Genomic DNA, 25,648 nt, shown 5'->3' with positions numbered 1-25,648 from the left:
CAAGTCCCACCCTCCACTTTGATCCTGACTACTATGTCTGATGAGTGCCTGAATATCCCGAAGAGTTCATCTCTTCAACAATGCTGCAGAAAAACAATTTATTTGTTTTTAAGTTTCAGGAGGGGATTCCAATCCTTATTACTTTGAGAATGAAAATAAAACAGACTTTTGGAAAAAATAATCTGAAATACAGATGAAAAGCAGAAAGATGTCAAAAGCACTACGACAAAGTCATTTTAAGGTCAAAATTAATCAGACACAGTGTCCTGTCCTGCTGAGAATGTTCTTCAAATGTTAAAGTCTCAGTGCTGTTCCAAATCACTGTTGTTTGTATTCTCATATTACTTTAGAGATACAGCACACAGGCACCCAAACAGGTAGCATGTTATACATTCCAAAGCATCACATCAAAGTAAAAAGGGCTTATGCAAATAAAAAGTTAGAACATCTCATCTTCCAACAAGGTAAACCAGCCTATGTAGGAGGGCAGAAGAGCTGCTGTGAAACATAGCATATGTAGCCTGTTCGTCAGCAGCTTGCACAAATGGTGCTCCAGATGTATAGCTGCTCAAGACAGCCCAAGGCAACAATTTTGATCAACTCTAATGTGATAAAATGCTGCAGGGAAAGTGCAGAAACATGTTTACATCAGCCTTTAATTAAACTGTTGTTCGCTTCCAAAGAACCTTAGGAAACACTAATGAGACTTGAGTTTTGGCAATTTCCTCATCAAAGCTAAGACCCTCTTCCTCTGTCTAAAGCAGCTTGCCATCCAGGCAGCTCCTGGATGAGTGTCATCTTGACACAGCACTTGGCAAGCCACCTGTAAGGAGAACTCAGCTGGAACCAAAGAGTGACCCAGGGCAAGTTTAAACATCCACCTGCCCATTTCTGGGCACCTGACCTACTTTCTTGATCACCACCACAGCATAGCAGCTTCTCTTTCTTGCCGATGAGGGATGCTTATGAGAAGAGCTAGAAGATTCCATAAACAAATAATAAATATATTTCAATCTTTTAATTCTATAAATCTTCTTATTAGTATATTTTCTGCTGCTTGGTTTCACAAACCTTTTTGTACAAGTTACACTCTTGCAAACAGCAATCTGTAAAGATTTATTTACACCTCAGTAGTGTAGCATCACTTCCAGAGAAAGTAAGATAAACCCATATTCAGCTTACAGTATTTATCACTGTCATGAAGGACAAAAACCATGGAGTCCATAGCACCACTGTCAAGTTATAAGAAGCATCCTTCCATGCTACAGCTTTAAATGAACTTCTCTTTCCCAGAGGCAGTACTTGGAATGATTTCTGCTGGCAGGATACACTACACACATCACAGCCAGCTTGACCTTAGTCTTCACCTCATCCAATGGGTACTCTTGTGTGAAGCACATGAAAACTTCAGTAAAACTTTGAATTCACTTTGGACGTCTGTATAATGACAAGAAATCTCACCATGGTCAGGAGAATTTGTTTTGCTTTACACCTGCACATGTGAAGAAGGCGCAGAGCCACTTTGCACAGGCAAAACCAGCATCACCAATTTTTCTGATAGCTCAATATGATTTCCTTTAACATTGTGTATTTCTCAACTGTGCATTTTAATAAGGCACCTAATACTGAATACTGACAGCTGAGTTACTTTAAACCACAACCACCTCTCCCTTATTGAAAAAAGGCTTTGTTATATCTGCCCCAAACATTTGGCACTGGGGATGGATGAAAACTAAGGAGCATGACAATAAAAACATTTTAATTCATTTATCTTCTCCACAAAAGGAAGAAAAGGAGTGGGGACATATTTTTTTATGGATATGTGAATAAATATGAAAGAAAGATAAATGCGCCTGAACAGCTGGATGTTTGCGATACTTGATGTTTGTAACAAAGACTGGCTTAGAGATCCTGTTCTATACCAAACAGAAACCAGTCTCTGCAACTAGCTCATCCCTTTTACAAATCTGTGCCCTAATCCTTGACTTTTTGGTGTCTCATTCCACTTCACTGTAAGTGTTATCTTGGACCAGAGGTAAGGCTTCTTAAAAATTTATTTACTTCCATGAAAAATTCTGGTAATTGATGTTCTCCAGAATTAAAAATCAACAAAATAAAACAGAACAAACAAATCATGGTCAATTCCATGCTATGGATTTCTGAGGCATATTTTAACAATTCTCAAGGTGAGCTTTTGCACTCACTTTTGTGAGAAACAACAGGGTCATGCAGCTGCATGCATACTGCTTAGCAGCTGAGAGTGTTCTGAACTTTAGGACCAGTGTCAAGGTTTGGAAAGAGCTGTTCACTTCACATTCAAAAGACTGATCTGTTTTACCTCACATTTTAAAAACTGATCTCGGTTTTACTTTTACTTCTGCATCAAGTGTGGAAAACCATTTTACATATGAAAATTTTATACTGGATTAGAATTTTTCAGTGTATGAAGACTTGATAAACTCCCATTTTCAAATCAGCCTACTTAGTGCCAATGTTATTTTCACAGGCACACCTCTGATATTACACAATCCAGTCTACCAGACTGTGACACCTGTTTTCCCATCAGGAATCATGCCCAAGGCTAATCAAATGCTCTGTTGTGCTATTATGTCATTTCACAACAGATAAACCATTTCAATGTATCATCTTTTGAGATTTGTATTTAAAACCCAAGAAGAGAAACTAGACTAGAATTTCTAGTCACTTTCAGTATTGTAAGCTGTCAAGAAAAACACTAAAACAATACTGTAATTCAGAACAACAACAGCAAAAGCAAAATTAATTGCAAAAGCAACTGAATTATTTATTTTTCCATTAGTCATATAATTAATTACACTATTTTATTTTGCTTTGCTCTTTAAGTAGTAATATACATAAGAGAAGAAAGTGATACAAGAACTTCCAGATAACTGAAATAGAAAAGTCAGAACCCTTTTGATGGAGCAGACATGTCATTCTTCTCATCCTTAACTACGTGAACTTGAGGAATGCTGCACTCCATTGCCAACAGTATCATTCTGTGGGCTGTGTTTACCTTGAAGATTTTCTTTACCTCAGCAGAAAGGGGTTTGGACAAGAGACAGAAGGGTTTTACCTACCTGCCCTTACACCTCCCAGCATACAGGGTGAGGGTGGATATAGGGAGGCAGCGTGGAAAACTCAGGCAAATCCCTATATGAATGAATGTAGGACACTCTTTGCTGGTGTTTGTGACTGTATAAAATTGGACAACTGAAATTTTCCATTGCATTACTGACTATCCTACGTTTTACCGACAGAAAGTAGAACTCAGTGCAGTTCCTGTTAAAATTATATGCACTAGCTTTTGGAAAGTATAATCTAGTGCATGGATATTTAAACTAAAGTAATTGGGAAACCTGCATACACAATTCCCCAATATTTTTTTTTTTCAATTTTAACAGAACACTATTTATAAAATGGGGGATGACCAAAGCTATGATGGTCAGATTGAATTAATATTGAATATGTGAACACTAAAACTTTCCCCATCCCAAAATAATTTCAAAAAATGTCCCCCTATAGGACAGGACATACAGACCTAATCCCATAACTGTTGTTTGACAAGATCATATTTCACGTAGGTAATTAACTCCCATACTGAAGAGATGTATGTCTACGTAAACCCACAGCTATTCCCACCAAGATTAGGCTGAAACTGTGGTACACTGTCCTGTAAAGGCTGTGGGCAGCAATTCTTCATTCTCATCTATAAACACACCTCACCACTTCTCACCAGGAAGTAACAGTAAAACACCCAGGGAAGGTTTATAATCAGCACTACTATGTTACTATAACGGCCCTGTTTCCTGGGAGAAGAAACATACCTTTTTTCCCATGCACTGACCTTCTAGATAAAGCCGCCCAACCTTCCTCACCTTTCCTCATCCTCATCTCATACCAGAAATACTGTCCTGCTGTGAGACCCCCAAGCTGCAGGTGCCATCACGGAGATCACTGGGATCTGGGATGCTGCTGTTGGAAGGAGGTGAGAATACCTCCACCCCCTTCACAGTGACCCCCAGGGACCAGCTGCACCTCTGCAGCCTCTCCTGTCTCACATCTTCCTACAACTGCAGACTCAGTTCATCCAACCACTTCTGTATCAACACAGCACATTGGATGTTGTATGGGAAGTACTTGGGACTAGCACAGAGCTCAGGCTACCTATTAAACACAGAGTAGGCGCTGCAAGTAATGGGGCTGACTTTGGAAATAGTGATAAAAGCCATCAAACCAAAAATACTGTGTTGCTAGAGCAAATATATATACCATCACTAAAAAGGCCATTGCCATAAAAAAAACCCTTAAGCAGCTCCAGTGTATTTCAGGTACTTGAGTACTTTTTTGTTTATCTTTACACTTCAGAAATAGGGTGAGCCATTTCATCTTCTATGAATCACTGTTAAGAGGTGTGATTCATGTACACTGCTGTGATAGAAGAGCATTGTGGAAGAATGAGAAAAATGTTCCTAAAAAACCAAAAAAGTTATGAAGATTTTGGAGTACATTTTAGTCATTTATTAAGTTATTCTACAGAAAGTCATCCAGACTTCAAGGAAAAATGTACAGCTGTAACATTTCATTAAGACTGAGACTCCAAGGACCTTGGCCAGAAAATAAAATCAATACTGTAATCATAACTGCCAAAGTCACAAAAGTATTTCCAGTTTCTAATGCAATAAGATTAAACGGCTATTTGAGATAAAATAATGTGATGGAATTTGTTGATTTAGAAGCATTCAGATTATGAAATCTTTTTATTACTATTATCTAATGGTTTCTAATGGTAAGTTAGGAACATTTTAAGAGTTGTGCAACATTAGTTGTTGATCCTTCTGGAGAATGGTTTTAAAAATCATTAAGTCAAACTGAGATATACTCCTTTGATCAAGTTTGATACAGATTGTTGGAAAGTAGTAAAAAAGTACCTTTTCAAATATATCTATGTATAAACACAGAAACACAGAATATGTGAATGAAGAGAGGTGCCCAAAAAATGACAATACCTCTTCTTTCCATAAATGACATTCTGCACCACATACTTTAAATTATGCAGAGTTAGACATACCCTTTAAGTTCTGAAAAGAAGTGATCCGTTTCAAAATACTAAATCTCTTATTCAGCAAAATTGGAATAAGAAAAGTACACATAATAGCTCCTGGGACAAATCTTGCATTAAGACACTCACTGTATCACTCATTTCAATCAAAGGATGTCTACCATCCAGATAAGAGGATGTTGCCATGATACAAAATTCATCACAGGATAATGGCCATGAATACAAGAAAAATTCCTTTTGCACTAACATGTTTCATTGATCAATATGGAGACCTTGAGGTATTCACCTGACTAATCACACATAGAAAACATTAAGTAATAGCTCTTTCCACAATATATTGTAAAAAAAAAAAAAGACAAAGAATCTGTAATGAGATTTTTTACAGCAACTTTATTGAGCAAATAACAGTCATTTCCAGGAATGCAAAAAAAAAAAGCAAACCTTTTTTGTATGCTTCCTATTGCATCTCCAACTATATTTGTCCTTCTGTTTATATTTCTAAACACTCTTCATTCAGTTGGAAACTTAAGTGTTCATGGACTGAAGGAAAAGTCAGGTCTCTGCTCTGCCCAAAAGAAAAAGTTCCTCATCCATTATTCTGAACACTTGAAGATACTTATGAACAGTTGTAAATTTGTCTAAATCGATTTTAAATACAGAAAAACTGATATAATCTTTGTTGCTTTGTTTTTTGAAGGCAGCATAAACTTATCACTCTCAATAATGCAGGATGTCAATTTTCTTGATGTACAAACAACTTACTCATTCTAAGGTAACATTTTTGCCATCCTGTTCATAGTATGTTTTCCTTTCTCTGTATTTTCATTAAATAAACATCTGGGACATCCTTCACCTATTTTTCCATACTTAGTGCCTTTCAACCTTTAAGTGTTTTTCATCTTTATAAAAATAACTTTTGACTTATTCCAGGTACCAGCAGCTTTTCTTGCAAAATTGTCACTATGGAAAACAAAAGCGAACCAATTCCCTATTGATCTTGGATTTGTTTAAACTATCCCAACATTTGACATTATTTTTAAGAAGCAGACAAAGTTCATGCACTGAACTCTGCCAACAGTTCCTCTTTTTTCTGCAATGAGGAAGAACAAGGAGGACTCAAATACTTGAACTCTTCCTTGTAAGGCTGTTGTTTGTTACCATGATGCCATTTTCAGAGGCACAGTGGCCAACAGGCTCACAGAAGCCATGGCTAAGAGTTTACTCTGGAAATACACTTTGAGAAGTTAGTCTTGGTGAAACATATCTCTCGTTTTACAAATGTGAAGTTATGAAAATTTACCAAGTGGTAGTATTTGATTACAGCGCTGAAAATAATCCTATCAGACTAGTCAAAACCACATAAAATTATATGTAATACATAGAGATACAGAGATATGAAATGCATGTGTATGTGTGTGTATACATTGTTTAAGTATTTTGAAATAAAAATATACAAAGTTAGAAGCAACAAGCTACTAATAAGACAGAAATTGCTTTCAAATATACTTTGACATGGAAAGATTTTGAAAATTCAGACTAAGTCAAAAACACAGAATAGCATTTAACAGATATTCATCAGGTAAACCTTTGCAAACTGAACTGATCTGTTAGATGGAGAGTGTGCTTCTAAAGTATTAGCCCTCAGAAGGAGCACCAGGAGCTGGAAAAAATCCTTTACCCTGTCCAACACAGGATACCAAAATGCCAAGGTGCTCTGTTACTGTTCTCAACTCCTGGACTACATTAACTACTTCCTCTTTTAGTTCCCTCACTTCAGAAATGAGAACATCCATCCTCGACTGTTGATGAGAAGAAGACCCAAGAAAGAAGCAGTGATCAGGAAGGACCCCAATGGGGAGGGAGTTTCCAGTGGATGGGGAGAAAGAAAGAGGGGACAAGTGTCCAGAAGAGGAGTATCCAACAAAGGGTGTCGGGACCTGAGAAGTGGAGGGTCCAACAGATGCTGGCCAAGCAACAGGTGAAGGCTGTCCAGCTGTTTCAGTTTTAATGGAATGATGGCATCTTGGCTCTTGACTGTTGGTAGAGGTGGGTGAGGTGTAAGAGAATGAACATGATGAAGAAACTGTAAAATTAAAATTCAGTTCATTGTATATTGATATTCAGTATTTCCAGACACCTGACTACTATGGAAATCCACATGAATCTCTCCACTTTTGTAATGAACAGTGTGCATTGATGACAACTGTTATATTTATTTCCAATGTACACAGTGTTGTAACACTATAACAGTAAAACAGATCTCAAGGACAAATACGGAAATTGTCTGAAATTATGTTAATGAACTTTCCTAAGCCAGCTTTCAAAAAGGATGCCATAGATGGGAACACTGTCCTTCTCTTTTCTGATATTTCTGTTTCCTTACAAGTTAAGAAAAAAAGCATCTAATTTACTTGCCAGTCAGTAAATCAAGATGTTCACCAACAGTTATTAGCCTATTAATCCTAAAGATCCTTTAGCACTGCACCAGTCACAAGAGTAATTTTAAAGTTTTAGTAACTTCCTCTCCCATATTTTGTGAGGGAATTTTTTTTTTTTTTTACTGCATAAAATTTCTAAATTGCTCAAACACTCATCAATTTTACTCAGGCAGAAACTTAGATCTATCTCACAAAATCTTACTAGTGCAGGAACTTAAAATTTTGTTTGATATGGAAACAGCAAAGAATTCAGTAACAGCAACCTGGAGAAAGGAAGACTGGGAGAGATCTACAGTAAATTAGTTACTAGACTTAGAGGTATTTCTAACTGATGGAGATTTAAGACATGATCCAGACATTATTGAAGTTATTCAGGCATCCAATTGGAAGAAACAAGCCACAAGAGAGAAAAAATAACTTGTACAAAATCTGACAGAAGACACAGCAATTGAAATCCCAATTGTCATGTTAGGGCTCAACTTCTAAGTAATGCGGGATTCTCAGAGATGACTTTTCCCTTTTTTGGGCTGTAGGATTTTTGGAGGACAGTTAGTTACTTGAAAGGCTAATGGCAAAAGTCTTGGGAGAAATCTCTGCAGTTATAAAACTGCCTATTTGCACTACCAGAAAACCTCAAACCTGTTTCAAAAAATCACACAAATAGAAGCATATTTTTAGCATTTCAACATAGCAAAAAATAATGGCAAAAACTACAGAATCTTCCCACATTCACTGGATGTCTCCAAAATAAAAAACAACACTGTCATTCCACAGTATTTTTTTAATCTGTTTTTGAAACAGTTACACATACTCTTGTGGTTACATATATTTTTAAAATAGTCAAAAACTTTTTTGCAAGCCAGTGGAGCAAATCTCCAGGACAGTATCATGGCTTAATAAGATTTTCTTTTTTTCTATAAGGGTCAATAATCCAACTTCAATAAATAAAAATGTTTTAAAACTTATTTTTCATGTTAATTTGGGTTAATTAGAGAGGACTAATATTTTTATATCAGATTGGTAACATAATTCTTTGTGGATTTTTTTCTTACTAAGTGTATGCCATCTATAAAGTTACTAATTTTAGGGTACGCTTGCTTATTTCTGCCCAGAGTTACAACTTCAAAGAAACAGCTCCCCCAAAACGGACTATAAAGCACAACATCTGGAAATCTTATCAAAACATTTTTGGAAGTACTATGACAGGAAGACAGTTAACAGCAAAAGGACAGTCTGGAGTTTTACAACTGAAAGCACAGTCTGGCATGAGCAATATTTTACTGTAACTAGGCTAGATTTCTTTTTCCTACTTCCACAAATGCTACATCCTGACGACACCACAAGTACTCCTGTATTCATGTCCCCAACCCTCATAATGCACGCCTGCATAGAGAAGTTATAAAACCTATAATGAATACAACAAAATCACTCCTCTCCTAAACTCTTCTTACGTACTAAACTATGATTTTTTTTTTAAGCAATGGAAAGCTAATCTAACTCGTTTCACCCTACTGCAAAATTTTCCTCTGTCCTATTTTTAATTTCAGTATATTTCTGTGTTGCCCATTAATTTCTGTCTCATTCTCTCTATCAAAACTGTTAGAATGCCCCTCAGACACCTAGGAAAATCCTAAATATTTTATTCAAATGTGTTTCAGATGTTATTGTTTTATTACAACTTCCAGTTCCAAACTACCACTCATGACATTTCTGTTACTTTAGAAATATTTAAATAAAGATGTGAAAAGCTTTAATGATAAAAGAGTCTTTCAAAACTATGTCATTTCAATTTCTATGAAAATACTTTACATTTAGACATGGTGATGAAGAAACTAAACTTACTTCATTTCAGAAGTTAAAAATCTCTCTCTGTCAAGTCCAAAACTGAGACAATGAAACTGAAATTAACCATGGTAGATTTTAGTATCAACACTATTCCTGATGTGGTCTCTCTTAGAAAAGTTAAAATTGCATTTGCATGGTAGAGAAGCTATTTACCCATAAACATGATATCCAGAGACATATTTATTTGTGGGTACTGTGAAATGATTTGCATTTTTGGTGCTGATGACCTGTGGATACTAGCTGAAGAAGCAATCCGATGTGGCCACATGATCATTCCTTCTTGACACTGGATAAACACAAACGTGATCCCAAAAGTCCTATTTCTTTTTAATTTATCCTAACCTCATATAACACACAGATTTACATAGATAAAAGAGAAATAACACAAGTGAGATCTCTGGCATAAAAACCACCTCCAAAATTTACTTATATTATCTTTGTGTTTGCAGGCATATGGAAGCAAAAAATAGATTTTCATAAATACAATATCATGATACAACATCTGTGTCTGAAAGGAGCTTTTACACAGATGCATATAAGTAAATGAATCATCATAGAATATCCAGAGCTGGAAAGGACCGAAAAAGGATCACCATAGCCCTACTCCTGGCTCTGCACGGGGCAGCCCCAAGAACCATATGTGTGTGAGCACTGTCGAAATGCTTCTTGAACTCTGTCCGGTTGGAGCTAGGTCCACTTCCCTGAGGAGCCTGTTCCATTCACCCTTTGCGTGAAGAGCCTTTTTCTAATATTTAACCTAATCTGTCACTCCTTTGGGTCGCACCACTAGTCACCAGAGAGACTAAATCAGTGCCATGAAGATGATATCCAGCCTCTAACAAACTAGCAGCAGAACAAATATACCAGGAGCTGCCCCACACTCCTTCCCACTAAGCCTGGGCACCAAGGGTAGGGATTGCTTATCACTTACTACTTATGGTGTTTCTGCAGCAGCAAATAATCTCAGAAAGTGATCAGAGGCAAACATAACTTTTTAGGGGCAAAATGCTTCTAATTCCCCCAGTACAATGCTTTTTGCGCTGGACAGTGCTGCATCTGTGCCTCTGCAGGAATGGAAGAACATCTTAAGGATGGAAGAAAGAAAGTCCATAATAGTGACTTAAAGGCTATCTCTCTGACAGGAAACTGGTAACATTTCACTAAGCCCATTATAGCTGGAGGACAGGACATTCAGGGAGGGATGCAAACTCCAGGAAGCAAAACACCCTGATTTAAGTCTTTTATCTTCCTCATATTGGAGTTCCCTGTTTTATGGAACATATTAAAAGTTATTTCACTCCAGAAGTCTAGCTACCTAATGACACAGAAATTAAGTAAAGGTTCATTGTAAATACACATCAAGCAATTTAAATCATAACATTATTTACTACTGATAACTGCAATGCGAAGTTCATACAAACATAAATCCAACGTTCATGGAAAATAATTCTTTGCAGAATGATTCAAAACCTAAAATGCAGTTGAGATACTTGAGAACTATAAAGATCACCTGACAAAGGCTCTGTCAGCAGGACTTGTGCTCAGGAGTCTATTTGGCAGAGTACTTCCCAAAAGCCCCTACAGCTCACTCAGCAGGACAAAACTACATTTCACAAATGGGGATACATGTCTTCCCTACAACTATAAAAAATAATTTATCTAGAAAGTAAAAAAATTATTTGAGGTATGGTCCAGTCTTTTATGAAGAATTTTAATACAGTTTCATGGCAAAACAAGTAGCATTCACAGAGAAAAATATTTTGCATAAGGAGGAAGACTCTGGATGGCAGATCTGCTATTTATACTGTTCTTAGATTATGCAAAACCACAGGCAAGCTTCTTTTTAAAAAATACAAAAGTGAATGCTTTGAACAGTCAAAAGTAAGTATCAGAGGCTGCCTAAGAAATGACGTAAAAAAGAAATTATGAATAAAAAACTAGTTAACACTGAGTGAGAAGAACAGCCTAATGGAAAGAACACAGACAAAAAGGTAGGCAAAAGCAGATTAAAATGAGACCCTCTATAATAGAAATGTGAAAGTTTGGCAACTAAAAGAAATACCAGTCAGATGTTTCCTTGCACATGGAGATGAAATAGGAAACTTAGCAGGGGGGAAAAAGAGAGTTGGGGTTTTTTTGGTTGTTTTTGTTGTTGTTGTTGTTGTTGTTGTTGGGGTCTTTTTATTTTGGGTTTTTTTTTTTTTTGTTTGGTTCTTTTTTTGTTGTTGTTTTTTTAAGAAGCTTTAAAACAATACAAAAATGAGGTAAGACCAAAGGGTCACTCAGTTGCGGAAGAACTGAGAGCAATGATCAGCAGTCGATGTGCAAACTAAGGACAAATATTGAAAGATTCCCAAAGGAAGGAGCTGCGTGTCTTTTTAAGTATTTCCCTTTTACATACTATGCTTTACATGTCACAGTCCCTCCAGACAGCTGCAGTACCTCAGCCATAGGATCCATTAACCAACACTGTTCAAATATATGAGTTTAAACACATTCTCACATAACAAAGGGGAGGGGACAAAGGGGAGGGAACTGCACAGGCACCTAGGTTTATAAAACATCAAGATAACATGAGAAAGAGCTATGACAATTGATTTCACTCTTTTGACTCTTGATTAATTTCACTCTTCTTCTCCACAGTAAGCATGTTTGTTGCTTTGGATAACCCAGAACATGCCACTACTTACCAATCCCCTCAGAGTCCCACAGAGCTACATGTGGGCTCTTCAGAAAGAGCCTATTGAATCTAATCTGAGTCACATGGTAGAGACTAAATGTCCATGCCATGGTAGTAAAGAAATGGTGTAATCTTATGTTTTAGTAATCATATTAAGGAGATCTTTTGATTTCTGAAAGCACTGGACTCCAAATTCTACTAGGATGATCATGGCACAGACTATATCAATAGTCACATGTCATTTGTCACATGTCTTTTCAAACAATAATGCTATCACCAGATAGAAAAGCTATTACTGTTATTATTATTATTATTATTATTATTATTTATAAAGAATAATGTTGTTTATGGTGGTTGTTTATACAATATCCTGTTGGTTTTAAATACATTTACAAAACCAGCAAATACATACTCCACACAGAAAAAAGATTCTTCTAAAAAGCCATCATTTTATTGCAGCAATTAAATGGCTATATGAGCATAATTCAAGTAAAATAACTCCATGCTACTCACCTTGATCTCTTTCATGCCATGTCCTACTTCCTGCAGCAGGTGAATTTGGAGAAGGATAGAAGTCTCCTGTGGGGCTTGGCTCCATATTTTCATCTATGGAGATAGTTTTGGGTCTTTTGCTGTTGAAGAATTGTGAGATTTTTCAGTGAATATAATACTCATTTAGTAGTGGTATATAAACTACCAAAGCCAAAAAAGCCAACAAAAACCCTGGATATTACAACCTACATTACCTTGACAGGCAATGTTAATAATACATGATGCAGGTACGCACTTGTGCTATTCACATGACTAAATATTTCAAAGATCACATGAATGGGCAACATAACAGTCCACAGCATTTCATGGAGAATAAACCAGTTCCTGTGGCCTACAAAAGACAGATTGTGTCATGAAGGTACTAAACGCTATGCAAGAACCATGAAGTGAAGCAAGTCACTGGAAAGTGTTACCAATAACGCCAAGGTAGAACAGGAACTTTTGTGAATGTGGTAATAAGGAAAAAATATACTTTACTGCATTTCATCAGGTCAAACTCCCAAACTTTTCAAAGAGGGCTAGTACGAAACAAACACTTTTCATTTTTGACTAGTTTAATTAAAAACAACAAAAGGCCCAACAATATTTCAAGTCGCACCATGTAAAATGAGGCAGAACTTCAAAATAGTGAAGGAAAGTGAATAGCAATATATACTGAACCTGTGTTTACTGACTGCCAAAGAAAACAAGAATAAGGTTTTAATGGTGTGGTATTATTATTATTATTGTTGTTGTTGTTGTTATTACTGCTGCTACTACCACTGCTACTACTGCTACTACTACTACTACTACTATAACTGCTATTGCTACAGTATGATAATTAATCCATCTATTCTAATTAACCCATCAATTTCTAAAATACATTTGGTATACTGCCAAGCTGAAAATATGATAGAATGAAATACAGAAATATGAGCAAAATAAATCAGAAGAATCAAGCGCTGGTGGAAGACCAGCACCCTGATACCTCAGCACCCTGATAGTCCTATTAAGTCCTGTCCCATTGTGCAGACACTTCCTGACTGACTGGGGTGCAGAAATGTGGGGCAATGACAGCTCCTATAGTGCTTGTGATTTCATGGTATAGCAGGCAGTTTCAGAAAACCAAGGGGCCCTAGGGGTCTCACAGACACTACATGAGCTGGTAGCCAGGAGGAGGGCACAGCAGGGCACAGCCCTACATTCATGGGCCCACCAGCTGTCCTAAGGGAGGAAATGAGACCTTTTCTTCAGAGATGGGAGAAGGGAGCATGTTGAACAAGGGGGAAGTCAGTCCCTCAGATTAAATCACCTGTAGCAGGCAAAGGGAGATTCTTGAGAAAAATTAACCTGTAACTATCTCACATGCTCCTCCTTCTTTCCAGCCTGTTGGGAAATGCTGCCTGAAGAGTTGAAGCATGAAACGTATTTGCATGAGCTGGGCTGTTACGGATGAAAACGTCTTTATATACCTGTCCCAAGACCTTTTCTAGAGGAAAGAGTACCTGTCCAAACATATCTTGCAAGACGAAGGTCCAAAAGGGAGCCCTGAAAGACAGCCCTTCTTCCCCCACAATCACTCTGAGCCGGGCCAGCATGCTCCCAAGTGCTGGACCTTCCTGCAGCTCAGCAGCACTTTGGGGATGTGTAGCTGTCCTCCTGGCAAAACCAATTAGTGGGCACCTCAAATCCTGAAGAAAGCTCCCACCATCTTCAATGTCATGCAAGATGGCAGGCAACAATTACAACATTTCAAATGACAAAATTTATAATTTACAAGTCTGTACAGAGATTATGGTGACATACATAAGTAGCCAGCCTCACAAAATCAGAGGAAATTAACAAAGCAGTTGACTGTTAACAGGATTTGTGAATTGCTTGTCCTACACTATTAAACATGCTTCACATTAGCACTTATTTCAAGTTTTTACCTGCTTGGTGGAGAGGACAAGGACCTCTGTAGGTTTACACCCGAATTCATATCGTGGTAATATGGCTGGCTCGGAAGCTCTCCAATTGGGAAGTTTACTCCACTTCCTTGGGTTATGGGTGCTGAAAAACACATCATCATAAGAAGTCAGAGATAATCTTTTATCTTTTTAGCTATCTTTTCTTTTTTAACACTTGGAAAAATATCAGGATGTTACTACAAGTACCTAATTTTCTGCCTCTTGTGGAAACCAAGTATAGACAAGTTGCATCAATGATTATGTATCTAAAAAGTGAATTGTCTTCTGTAGTATTGACTTAGCAGTTGTGCAGACAGAATACATTTATTTTATAAGAGATAACATGGAATCACCAATATGGAAAAGATAATACAAACCTCAAGGACTATAATGAATGAGGCTGGGTTTATGCAGCTAGTATTATTTATTAAAGAACTGAAAAAATGGAAATAAGAAACCTGGATAAACACTAATTCCTTTTCCTTAATGTTAACTCTGCTGTATTAAAAATAGCCTGCTGTGTTGACAGCCTGGTTTTCTGCCTTCTTTTTCTTTTGCCCAGTGTCACGTATTCTGCTTTGCATATGTACACCTACATGCAAATACACACAGTCAGTGTTACCTTCACCTCCTTATAGGGTCTGTGTACCACACAGACTCTGGTAATTCAAGAATAAATTATGTATTACATATTGTGGTGTATTTACCTTTGTTCATTGTCTGTGCATTGTGCATTTTAACTACCTTTGGCAGTTAAAAGAATAATTGCACATTCTGTAATGTATTTGAAGGTTTGTATTTTTCCTGACAGTTTAAGTACAACTCTGTTGTGGCTTGAGGTTAAACAAATGCATGGTAAGATATCCCACAGAAACCACATCCTTTAATGCTTATTATTAGAAGTATATCATGTATAACAGCTCCATAATGCACAGTTTCATAGCACAATTACAATATTGTTTCTTTTTTAACCTGAAGGGCCTTACACTTTAAAATGTACTTAACCACCTGACAACAAAAAAGAAAGCTATAATTCACACATCCTCAGCCTTCTAAAACAGCAAAATCATATCTTCAGCAGGCACAAGAAAGGATATGTCTTAGCACTGCAGGATTGCAATGCTCACTGTTTTGCTGAAGGATTTAACAAAATTTCAGTTGTTGAATATTCATTTCTGACCACAGAAAATGAAATAACCCATGCCTCTGAAGCCTCAGAAAGTTAATTAAATTCTTCAAGGACCCTGCATGATTTAACACCTGTGCAAAATATGGACAGACATTTTAGAAATTTTGGAAGCCTCTTTTACTTTTTCCTCACCTCACCAGAAAAGAGATTTTTCTGGACCATTCAGTCTTTACAATGTTGTATCATCACTGTGGACACTTCTACACTTCTACAACTTTCAACTATTCTTTTTTACTTCCTAATGAAGTCTTGAGAGAGATACTTTAATAGTGTTGAGAGTAAAGGGAGAAAAGAAAGGGTCCGGAAGCAATGCAAAATGAAAATGTGGACGTTTTATGCTATACTATTACAACAACTGTTAGATGCTAACAAAAGAGATCTTCTATTCTTTATGTTTTTTTATTCTGCAGTCAAAGCTTCACCTGTACTTTTATATTTAATATTCATGAAGATTTTTACATGTTCATGTGTGTAATATTTCTGATGGCAAAACAAGACAATGTAATTAGAAATTCAGTTACAGCCAATGCTAAGACTAAAAGAAACACAAATATTTCATACATTGTTGATCATTCTTTATATCCATACTGTGATTTTTAACGGTTGCAAATTAAAAAAAAAAAACCTAAAGGAATAATCCGATCTTTTAGCAATACCCAAGGATGTGCAGGGCATCCTTAAAAAACTTAAGTCTAACAATGGAAGGTTTTGCTACATATGGTAATTTTATTGAAACATCAGACCACTAGGTGTGCAGAGGGAGATATAACAAATTGATTCCATCTTTAAATATCAAAGAGATAGGAGACCGATTTGTTTTATTACAAACATGTGCAAGATGGACTGTAATACTGTGGTAAAATATATCAAAATTGGGCATTGGTATAAGCACTTCCTATGCATCTTACGTCTTGTGGAGAAAAAAGTTCAAGGAAAAAACCTTCACTTGATTATAGGAGGCTTTGGAAACAATTAAACACAAATGTTAACTTACTTCTTGACACCCTCACAAGCTCTGACACGTTGAATACTCCAGATTTCACAAAACTGTCCTCAAGGTACACTAAAAAAGACCACAGAACCATAGTCAGTATAATGAAAAGATTAATAAATAACTATAGATAGATTTATACACCAGCTAACAATGGTATTAACGGAGTCACAGAACAATAACACAAGATCAAAGTGCATCCAAAACTGATCACAGGATCTAATGTGAGTTGAAACTGAGGGTAAAAAAAGTGCAAAAAAGTCTTAAGGATCTGTGATAGAGGAATTTTTAAAAGAATATGAAAACTAACAAGCAATATACTTAGTCCCTAGCTATCCATCCAAAAAGTGTCTGAAAGCTAGTTTCTTTTACTAGTATCTGGAAATTTAAGCTACTATTGAATTACAACCAGTATCAGCTGGATAAGCAATATCCTCACAGAGCAGTCCTGTCCTTGCATATGTTTCTGCTAAAGAGATTTTTACTTAACTCTCACCTTGTTGATTGTGACTTTGCAGTACAGCCTGCATTAACAAATCACTATCTCTGAGGCAGGTGAGGGATTTGCTACTATTTCCAGGAGAAACGGGAACTGAACAAAGTGGCTGAGCTATTCAGTGGGGTATGTTTTATACATATGCTGAATTTTATATTTAGAAACCTATGTTTAAGAAAACACATATTATTATTTTGGCCTGTATTCACTTACTCTAAGATAAATGTATTTTATATACTTTCTCTGATGTGAAATTCAGGCATAAGTTGAAGTATTGCTGTGAAACAGCAGCTGATAAGACTTATCTCAGCAGTGTAACTAGTAACCTTATGCAAAGAGAGCCAAGAAACCCATTTTTCTGTGGAAGCCTCACATGCAAAAGCTGTTTAGTGAATTTGAGATTACATAGCATCATGGCCTTTTATAGGTAATAATAACTAGCATTTACAAACAAAAGTATTTAGATCTATACTTGGTGCACATTGCTGCTTCAATAGCGTTACTTTTTAATTTCTTTTCATGTGAGACTGTGCACTAAGAATTTCTTACTGTGGTTACTCTAGTCTCTTTTCTGAATAAACATAGTTTTTTTCTTCTGGAAATAAACTGCCAACTTTCTCTTCCCAATGTTTGAAGGGACGAAATTATTTTAGATATCTTAACTAACAAAACAAATAAACAAAAATACTGGAATATCTACTGATTTAGAAAACAGTGGTTTGGTAGTATTCTCTTTGGATTTCTTTTGGAAATTTCTCCTTTTATGTTCAAGTAATTTAGCAAAAACATGGCCACTGTAATCAGAAAAGTAACTATAAAAGCAGTGCACACTACCTGAGAGGTCTGTCCTTCATATATATGGAGAAACCTCTACTTATTTTCCAGGGTCAAAAAGAGGGCAGACACAAAAAGAGTGGTTTTCCCTGCTGCCTCATCCAGCACCCCTGGTATTATTTACCAGCGCAGGTATAAACAGTGCATCAGAGAGCACTAGCTGAAAGAATAGGAACCCATCCGACCAAGCACATTTCCCAACATCTCTGTTATGCTGTCAGTCTTTCCCAGCTGGGAACCATCCCATGACCAAGCACCACGGGTGTACAGAGCACTGAGGGCCTGTGGGATCATCCTGAACAGTGTTCTGCCAATGCAGTCGTCTTCTCATCTCCCAGTCAATGTCACTTCAAACACTATTCCTGCATGTCTTTATTCCCTCTGGTAGCTCTTCAGGTCTCCTTCCCTTTTTAATTCTCTTCCTTTCATATTTCTTTATATCTAATTTTAAACAGATTTTCTCCATATCCATTACTTTTTCCTCTCTTACCATCCTTCACTGCCATCTGCAGTGTCTAAGAACTGAAAAATTTCCCCTTAATTTTCTCTTGCACTGTTTCTCCATGTTTTTTTTGTGTGGATGAAAACATTACATAGCTTCTGAAATATGTACTCCTTTATTTGACAGAACTTGGTATAACCATTTAATAAAAAAATGCAAACAGTAAATTTTTGCTTTTCCTTTCCTCCTCACTTGCTGTTTTTTAATCTAAGATCAAGCAAGCTGGATTAATCCTAGTAATTCCTCAAGCAGTGGCAATCTTTCCCTTCTCTGCTTATTTCCTCCAGCAGGAACAATTTAAAATACTACATGGAAGGGAGATTTCCAAAGAGAAAATGGTTTCTTGATTTTAGTTGGCTCATAAGTGAAGTGTGGCATAAAGCCAGTGTACAACTATGCAGCCAGCTCTGAAGCTGGTAATGAGACATGACTGAACTTCTCTGCTGTTTATCCAAGCACAACTACTTTGAAGCACAACGTCTCTCCTTCAAGCCAGACTAACTTGAGAGAAGCTCTAGCCAAGTGTAAATTAATCAAGCTATCATTATAGTAAGAACAAGACGTAAGGCTCATATTAAAAGAAGAAAAAGCTTGTGTTTGATTTTATATGCAAGAACACAGATGTGTACATGTGTTCATGCATACACACCCAGACATATATGTTTAATCTTCAGTCTACTCTCATGGATTATTAGTTTTTCTCACTGGCAATATTGAGAATACATACATAATATAAAGAGAAATACAGTGTTTCTCTCCTTGTGATAATGAAATTGGAGCAGGAAAAGTATTTTACCATGAAGTGGTACCACCATCTCTCATCCCCTCACAAAAGGATGTATTGTTGACTGATGGGACATGTGTTTTTCACTCCTGCCTCAGAATGGCCAAAAATAATGACACTCACAGATATATGAAAATGCTTTGGCTGGCATAAGGAAGGAAAGGGAAATTTAAGCTATTTTCAATCTCAATCAACATGAAAAACAGCTTGAATTTTTTCTCTATGTATTGTGACAAATTATTATCAAAGAATTAATGCAAAAATAAACAATCAGTGTCTTAGCACTGAGAAACTTCATCCTGAGCTTTATGTTCTGACAGGGAAGGTGGACTCCAACATGACTCTGGGTGCATGTTAAGGTCCAATACCAGTGAACTTCAAAAGTTTCACCTAGTTATGAAGATCACCTGCAATGAGTGTGTTAGACGACTGTTACTTGGCTCCCAACTGTACAAGAGGAAAATATTTTGTGACATTAAATTGCTGTAATTTGTTGTGGAAACACATTCTATGTAACACAGAGGTTAAAGAGCAAAACTCTTAACATGCAGAAGCTAAGCAGTATAGGACATTTTCTGTTTATATTGTGAGATATTGCCTTTTACCTAATGAATCTGATCACACCACTGAGTAAGAGTTAACATTTGTATTCACAATATAACACTTCATGCAAGACAAAAATATGTAGTTTATATCAATATACTTCATACAATATAGGCCTTACTGGGTTTTTGATTGCCCCTTCCTAATGCACTGTTTACATTAATATGTTAAAGAGCCTTAAATTAGCACTCTTGGTGTGTGTTTCTGATCTGTTCATTACAGAAATTAATGCACTTGATATGTCTATTGTATTGCTCACAGACAATTTACTGTACCATTTGATGGTCATTGTAACATTGCTGCCTTTATCATTCAAACCTAACAAAAGCATTGAATATTGTTTTTTAATAAAACTCATCCTGAGAGATGGCACTCTGAAATGATTGTTACTAATTGTCATTGTTCTTAAAAATCTGATTTCTACAAAAGGAGAATGTCTGACAAAACCGCCATAGTGAGATCTTGTACAAGGAGTCAGTAACTTCCAAAACCCATAATAAGAGTGGATTTTTTACATTTTCTCCTAGTTTTTGTACATGGAGACTGTAAAATCTTTCTCTCCTTATCTTTTTTAAAGAAAATTCACTCATGAAAAATACACTTTCCATACAATTCCACAATGGCCAAGCCAGTGGCATCAACAATGAAAGAACAGGTTAAGCCAAGCAGCAGTTCTGATCAAGCTCCCATATGGAGTCAGTAAAGGGAGAAGCCTGCAGCAATGCCTCCAACTGCTGTAGAAGTTACTGCCCTACTCCTTGCACCTCTCCCACTCTAATTCTGCACTATGCCTTGTACTCTGCCTTGAAGAGATGAGTTACACGTGCAGCTTTTAACTGCTCTAACCACACAAAAAGTTAAAGGGTTGGGAAGGAGGAGGAAATATAGTTCCAACTGACTGAAAAATTTCAGTTTGCTGAAACAATTCCTTAACAAGCTTGTTCTCACATTACTTAAAAGCTTACTAGTGATGTTTAGCTTTGAAAATTTTTAACCGATCTTTTTATGTCTTCTGATTTAATTGTGCTTTAATGAATAGAATGCCTGTTTATGTTCTGCAGCATACTGGCTACCACCTAACCATAAAACTGTTTCCTGGTATGATTATAAATATGTTTTCTCATTGATACTGCCTTGGTTTTGAGCAACTTATAAAAGAAGGGTGAGGACCCAACCAATACCGGAAACAATTTTTTATTAATATACTTTTATTTCTGGAACTTTAAAAAGAGGAATTATAGAATAGCAAATAGACTTACTAGCAATAAGAAAAATACACAAACATCAGGAGTGACTGTGAGAAGGCTGAAAATTCTGGTTTAAAGCAGACAGCAGTACATAAACTTTAAGTTATGCGGGGTAATGCTGCTAGCTACAGCTTTGTAGAGATATTATTTACAGTCAGAAGTGGTAGTGAAAAATTAGTCTCACATTTTTCATAAGTCAAAATACAGTCAGCAGACATACAGTTTGTTTTCTAGTTACTGCATGCATTTTGAAACCAGCACCTGAAAAACAGTACTAGAAACAGGTTGCTACCAAACAGAATATCTTAAAGACTGATATGGGTGGATAATATTTGCCAAGTAGTGATAAAGATTTCAGTGATGATATCATTGAAACAGTTGAACTAAAGTCTGCCTAGAGAATGAGGCTATTTTTGTTGTCACACAACCTTCTGCAGTCATGCAGAATACCCACAGCTTGGTTTGGGCTCTTTTCCCCTGAAAGTTGCAATAATGTTGTAACCGGGACAGGAAACAAACTTGCAAAAAGACCCCCTGACTCCACTGAACTTTTAACAAAATTAGGATCTAAAAAGCCAAATGCGCCATTTTCAGAAACAAATGAGATATTTGACATCCTCAAAATTATAGACAGAAAAATAGTCATCTGTGTTGCATTAATTTGAAGAAGTAAAAACCAGGTTTAATGGATTCTGAAATCCATGGCTAGAATTCAAGAAGTGAGCTGCCCTGAAACCTAGCAAGAAACAGAAAGGGTAAGTAACACATATACATATTGCTTTCTGTTCCAGAGGGTCTCAGGATATACCAAAGCTACAGCCAAGACTTAAGAAAAAGCTGGGGGAACTGCTTTCTAACAGCTATAGGACTAGTAGGTACCAAAAGGGAATTTTCTGATGCCAAAGGAGGTTTCTGGAATTCTAGCTGATAACATAAGAGTTTTTAGTAATTTTTTTCTCTGTGCATGCTTTGAAGTAAAACCATCACATCCACCATTGAACACAACAGCATCTGAATCAGCATGAGAATTGATCACAGCATCCCTAATTCACACAGCAGTTTCATAAAGGACAACCAACCCAAACAAGAATGTAAAAGTAATACTAAACCAGCAGACAGTAGTAATTACCCACACCAAATTCCAAGCCATCCTGAAAGGCCAAAAACTCTTTCTTTTGGAAAGCAGGGCTGTACAACCTGTGCAGCTGGGCACTGACCCCAGAATGCCCCACCCAACCCTCTCCAGCTCACTGCTGGCAAGCTGGTAAAGAAAAGTATCATCTCTCAACCTCTGACATTGCTAGTTCATAGAACATTTGGGAAAGGGAGAACTTCACAGAAAATCAAGATCTGACCAAACCCAACCCTGTTTTATTTGAAGATCACTATCTGAGATGGCACAGCTACAAGCATATGAGAAACAGCAAGCATTTCAGGATATCTACTTCCATGCTGAAAAAGAGGTGAATATTTATTTAAATACAATTCTGTTGGAATTCCCTATACTGCTACTATGCCATCATCACTTCCACAAAAAAAGCTGCTTACAATGATGAGGCCAGGGAATATCTCTTCTATTCCAATTAATTATAGGGCTAATTCTCCACCCACAAGACAGTAGCTTGCAATAGAATAAAATAATGAAAGTATCTGTGGCCTGAGACATTCAAAATTCAAAGACATTTGTTTATTGCATTTCCAAAAGGGTGGAAAGGTTGAGACCATGTTCCTCTTCAGAGGTTATTTCTGAAACTAAAAATTCTAAAACTTAATACTGAAATACTTCTATCTGAAACAGAAATATGTAGTCACATTTATTACACACTTCTAAGGGCTTGACCCAAAAAAAATGTTCACCCAATGGCTGCTAGGCCATAAGAAAGTGCAAGGAAAGCCTTTGGGGCTCTACAGCTGCAAGACAGATTTGCATATTGAGAGATGGGTGAGGCTCATTGCAAGTTTTTTTGCAACACCTTCTTTAACTAAAAAACATATAAAACAGAACAAAAGAACTTCAGAGCTGGAGATTTCACTCAGGTCTTCTTTGGAAGTGGTACCTAACATAAAATTTCTAGGGAAAATAGAAGAGGAAAAACAATTCCAGTACAGTAAGGATGGTGCTATGCCTCATTCAGATTAAGGATTTTATCTCTATTCAAATTCTCTGACAACATACCCTGGATTATTGTGAAAGAAAGAAGGAAACCAATGGGGTGTAATGAAAGGCAAAGACACAGAGACAGTTTGTCCATCTCTTCATCTAGAAGTGTTATCCCATATAAATAATTTAATATTTATTAGCACAAAAGCTCAAATCTGAGTTCTCTGCATCCTGACTGATCTTACAGTCATAAAAATTTATGAAAAAAAATTTTTAAACCAGCTAAAATTGAGTAAACTGCATCAAGAAAAAAGTCAAAACAAATAAAAAACCTAGTGTTTGCCACTTGCTAGGAAACATAGCTCTAGTAACCCGAACTCATTTGCTTGGATAAAAGGAAAAATCTGAACACACTCATCTTCTCTCAACAAAAAGGCTCATACCTGTCTGTGTCAGGATAGCTAGGTTTTCTTTGCACTTCCTGAAAAGCTATCTTTTGTATTCCCCATTGCTGGACAAAACTGGCTCCAAAATATAGAAGGCATCCATTAAAAATTGATTTAAAATTATCTTCACAGCTAATTGAGTCTCCTCCCTGTCCTATCCACATGGTGTTTAACTCTATCAATATTGTTACTTTTTACTCCTATTTTAGTTGCTTATAAAGGCTGTCTTCAAAGATTTGAGCAGCACAGCAACAACTGGACACAGTTGTGTTAATGCTGATGTATAAAGCAAATCTGCCAAGCAGCAACCTCAAACCAAGGGTAAATGGTAAGAAGTCTTAATAATATCAAGTCATTGTGGCCCTCAGGCAGAAAGGGAAAGAATAATAAAGCAAAGCAAAATCTAGAAAATCCTCACCAAGAACAACTGGCTAGTAAGAACAGTATCTTTGAAGACCATATTGTTATGGTTGGGGTCAATATCATTAGCTTAACTACAGTTCTAGATATTTTTCTCTTTTTACTCACCCTCATAATTTTCTCATGCTTAAGAGATTAATTTACTAAAAGATGATATCTTCTGTCTTCAGTACATATCCTGCCACATCACTGCCCATATTTCCAGATACACTTGTGAAGTTATTTTTTGGATTTTCTTAAACTGTAAAAAAGACCCATGGAACTTGGAGGAAGCAAATAATGATGCAGCGTTAGACTGAAACTGCCAAACTAGGTTACCTTTAACAGACTGCTTCAGCTGTAGCTCAGAACATTCTGAGCACAAAGTAAGAAACAAGACAGGCCTAAAGTACTTTGATTATGTTTGGGTTTTGGTGGCTTGCTGGTGTTTGTTTTTTGTGTGCAAAAATATGGGCATTTTCAAATTTCTAATCAGGTGTGCCTCTATCTGTTCAGACACCCTCACTGGGGCCTTTGTCATGTCCATTCTCTCTTTTAAATAATGTAAACTTTTAATTGTTAGGACTATGCTAGTACAGCACAAACTTTTATATACCAGGAACTTGAAGGCTGATGCAGACAACAGTAGTGTTCAGATTTTTCTCCTCTCTCAGTTCAGTTCTGCTCACCTATCTGTCTGGAACTTATTTAATAGTACCTGCAGAGAAGCAAAATTTACAACCCAGCCCTCTGAAAAACAAGATTAAGCCTTTATAAAAATATGCTAATACAAATATATATTTATTAATATATTTTATTTAAAAAATAATTCAAAGTTATGGAAAAATAAAACTTAGAGGACGATACCCCTGGATGTAGCCATAAAAGCTACATACCACTATCACCACAAGCTACACCACAAGTCTTATCACTGCATTGAGCTATCAAAATATTAGGAACATATTGTAAAGAATTCCAACAAATGCTCTTCATGTTCTTTTGTTTGGCAAGTGACATTACCCTCTCTCCAACTTGTTGTTAGGACAGCAAATTACCAGACACCCTAAAGAATGCAACAGTCTCGCCAAACCTAGGAAAAAACCACTCTTAACACCAACAGCTCTGCCAACTACCACTCAGTTTCCAGCAACCTCTTCTTTGGCAGTATCCTTGTGAAAGGGGTGGCATCCAAAAGCTAGCAGCACACATCCCTTGCCAGCAACCTGGCTCCTTGACTACAGGCACTAGAACAAAACATGCTAGAACTACAACCCTCCTGGCACTACCAATCCACATACTCCTGGCTGAGGACTGAAAACAAACCTCAGAGTGGATATCCACCAGGGTTCTGACAGAAGTGACTGTCTGGCTCTAACAATAAGAATCGTGTGAAGTTTAGTAAGAAAGAATAGGACAGTAGTGGTTTTCCCAGAGAAGCTGAATGGCATGCAATTCCTTCTCATTCTCCTGCACAGCCCCAGAAGTCCTGTATTCTGCTATCCCACAAACCACAGCACTTTCACCTTGCCAGTT

General features: G+C 36.8%; 1 protein-coding gene across 4 annotated transcripts in view; it reads right to left on the bottom strand.

Moving 5' to 3' along the window:
- The window catches only part of NFIB (nuclear factor I B), a 169,871-nt gene that overhangs the window by 44,320 nt on the left and 99,903 nt on the right, over window positions 1-25,648 (bottom strand). For all 4 annotated transcript variants that reach the window (XM_059493119.1, XM_059493122.1, XM_059493121.1 and 1 more), the window contains exons 4-6: window positions 16,707-16,775; window positions 14,506-14,626; window positions 12,557-12,675 (exon numbers count right to left, since the gene is read on the bottom strand). In XM_059493119.1, the coding sequence (XP_059349102.1) occupies window positions 12,557-12,675; window positions 14,506-14,626; window positions 16,707-16,775 (309 nt within the window). The remainder of the gene's footprint in view (window positions 1-12,556; window positions 12,676-14,505; window positions 14,627-16,706; window positions 16,776-25,648) is intronic.

Source organism: Ammospiza nelsoni, chromosome Z (genome assembly GCF_027579445.1).
Source record: "Ammospiza nelsoni isolate bAmmNel1 chromosome Z, bAmmNel1.pri, whole genome shotgun sequence".
Classification (NCBI taxonomy): Eukaryota; Metazoa; Chordata; class Aves; order Passeriformes; family Passerellidae; genus Ammospiza; species Ammospiza nelsoni.
The sequence above is the reverse complement of the archived record's forward strand: the minus strand, read 5'-3'. Positions and strand labels throughout refer to the sequence as shown.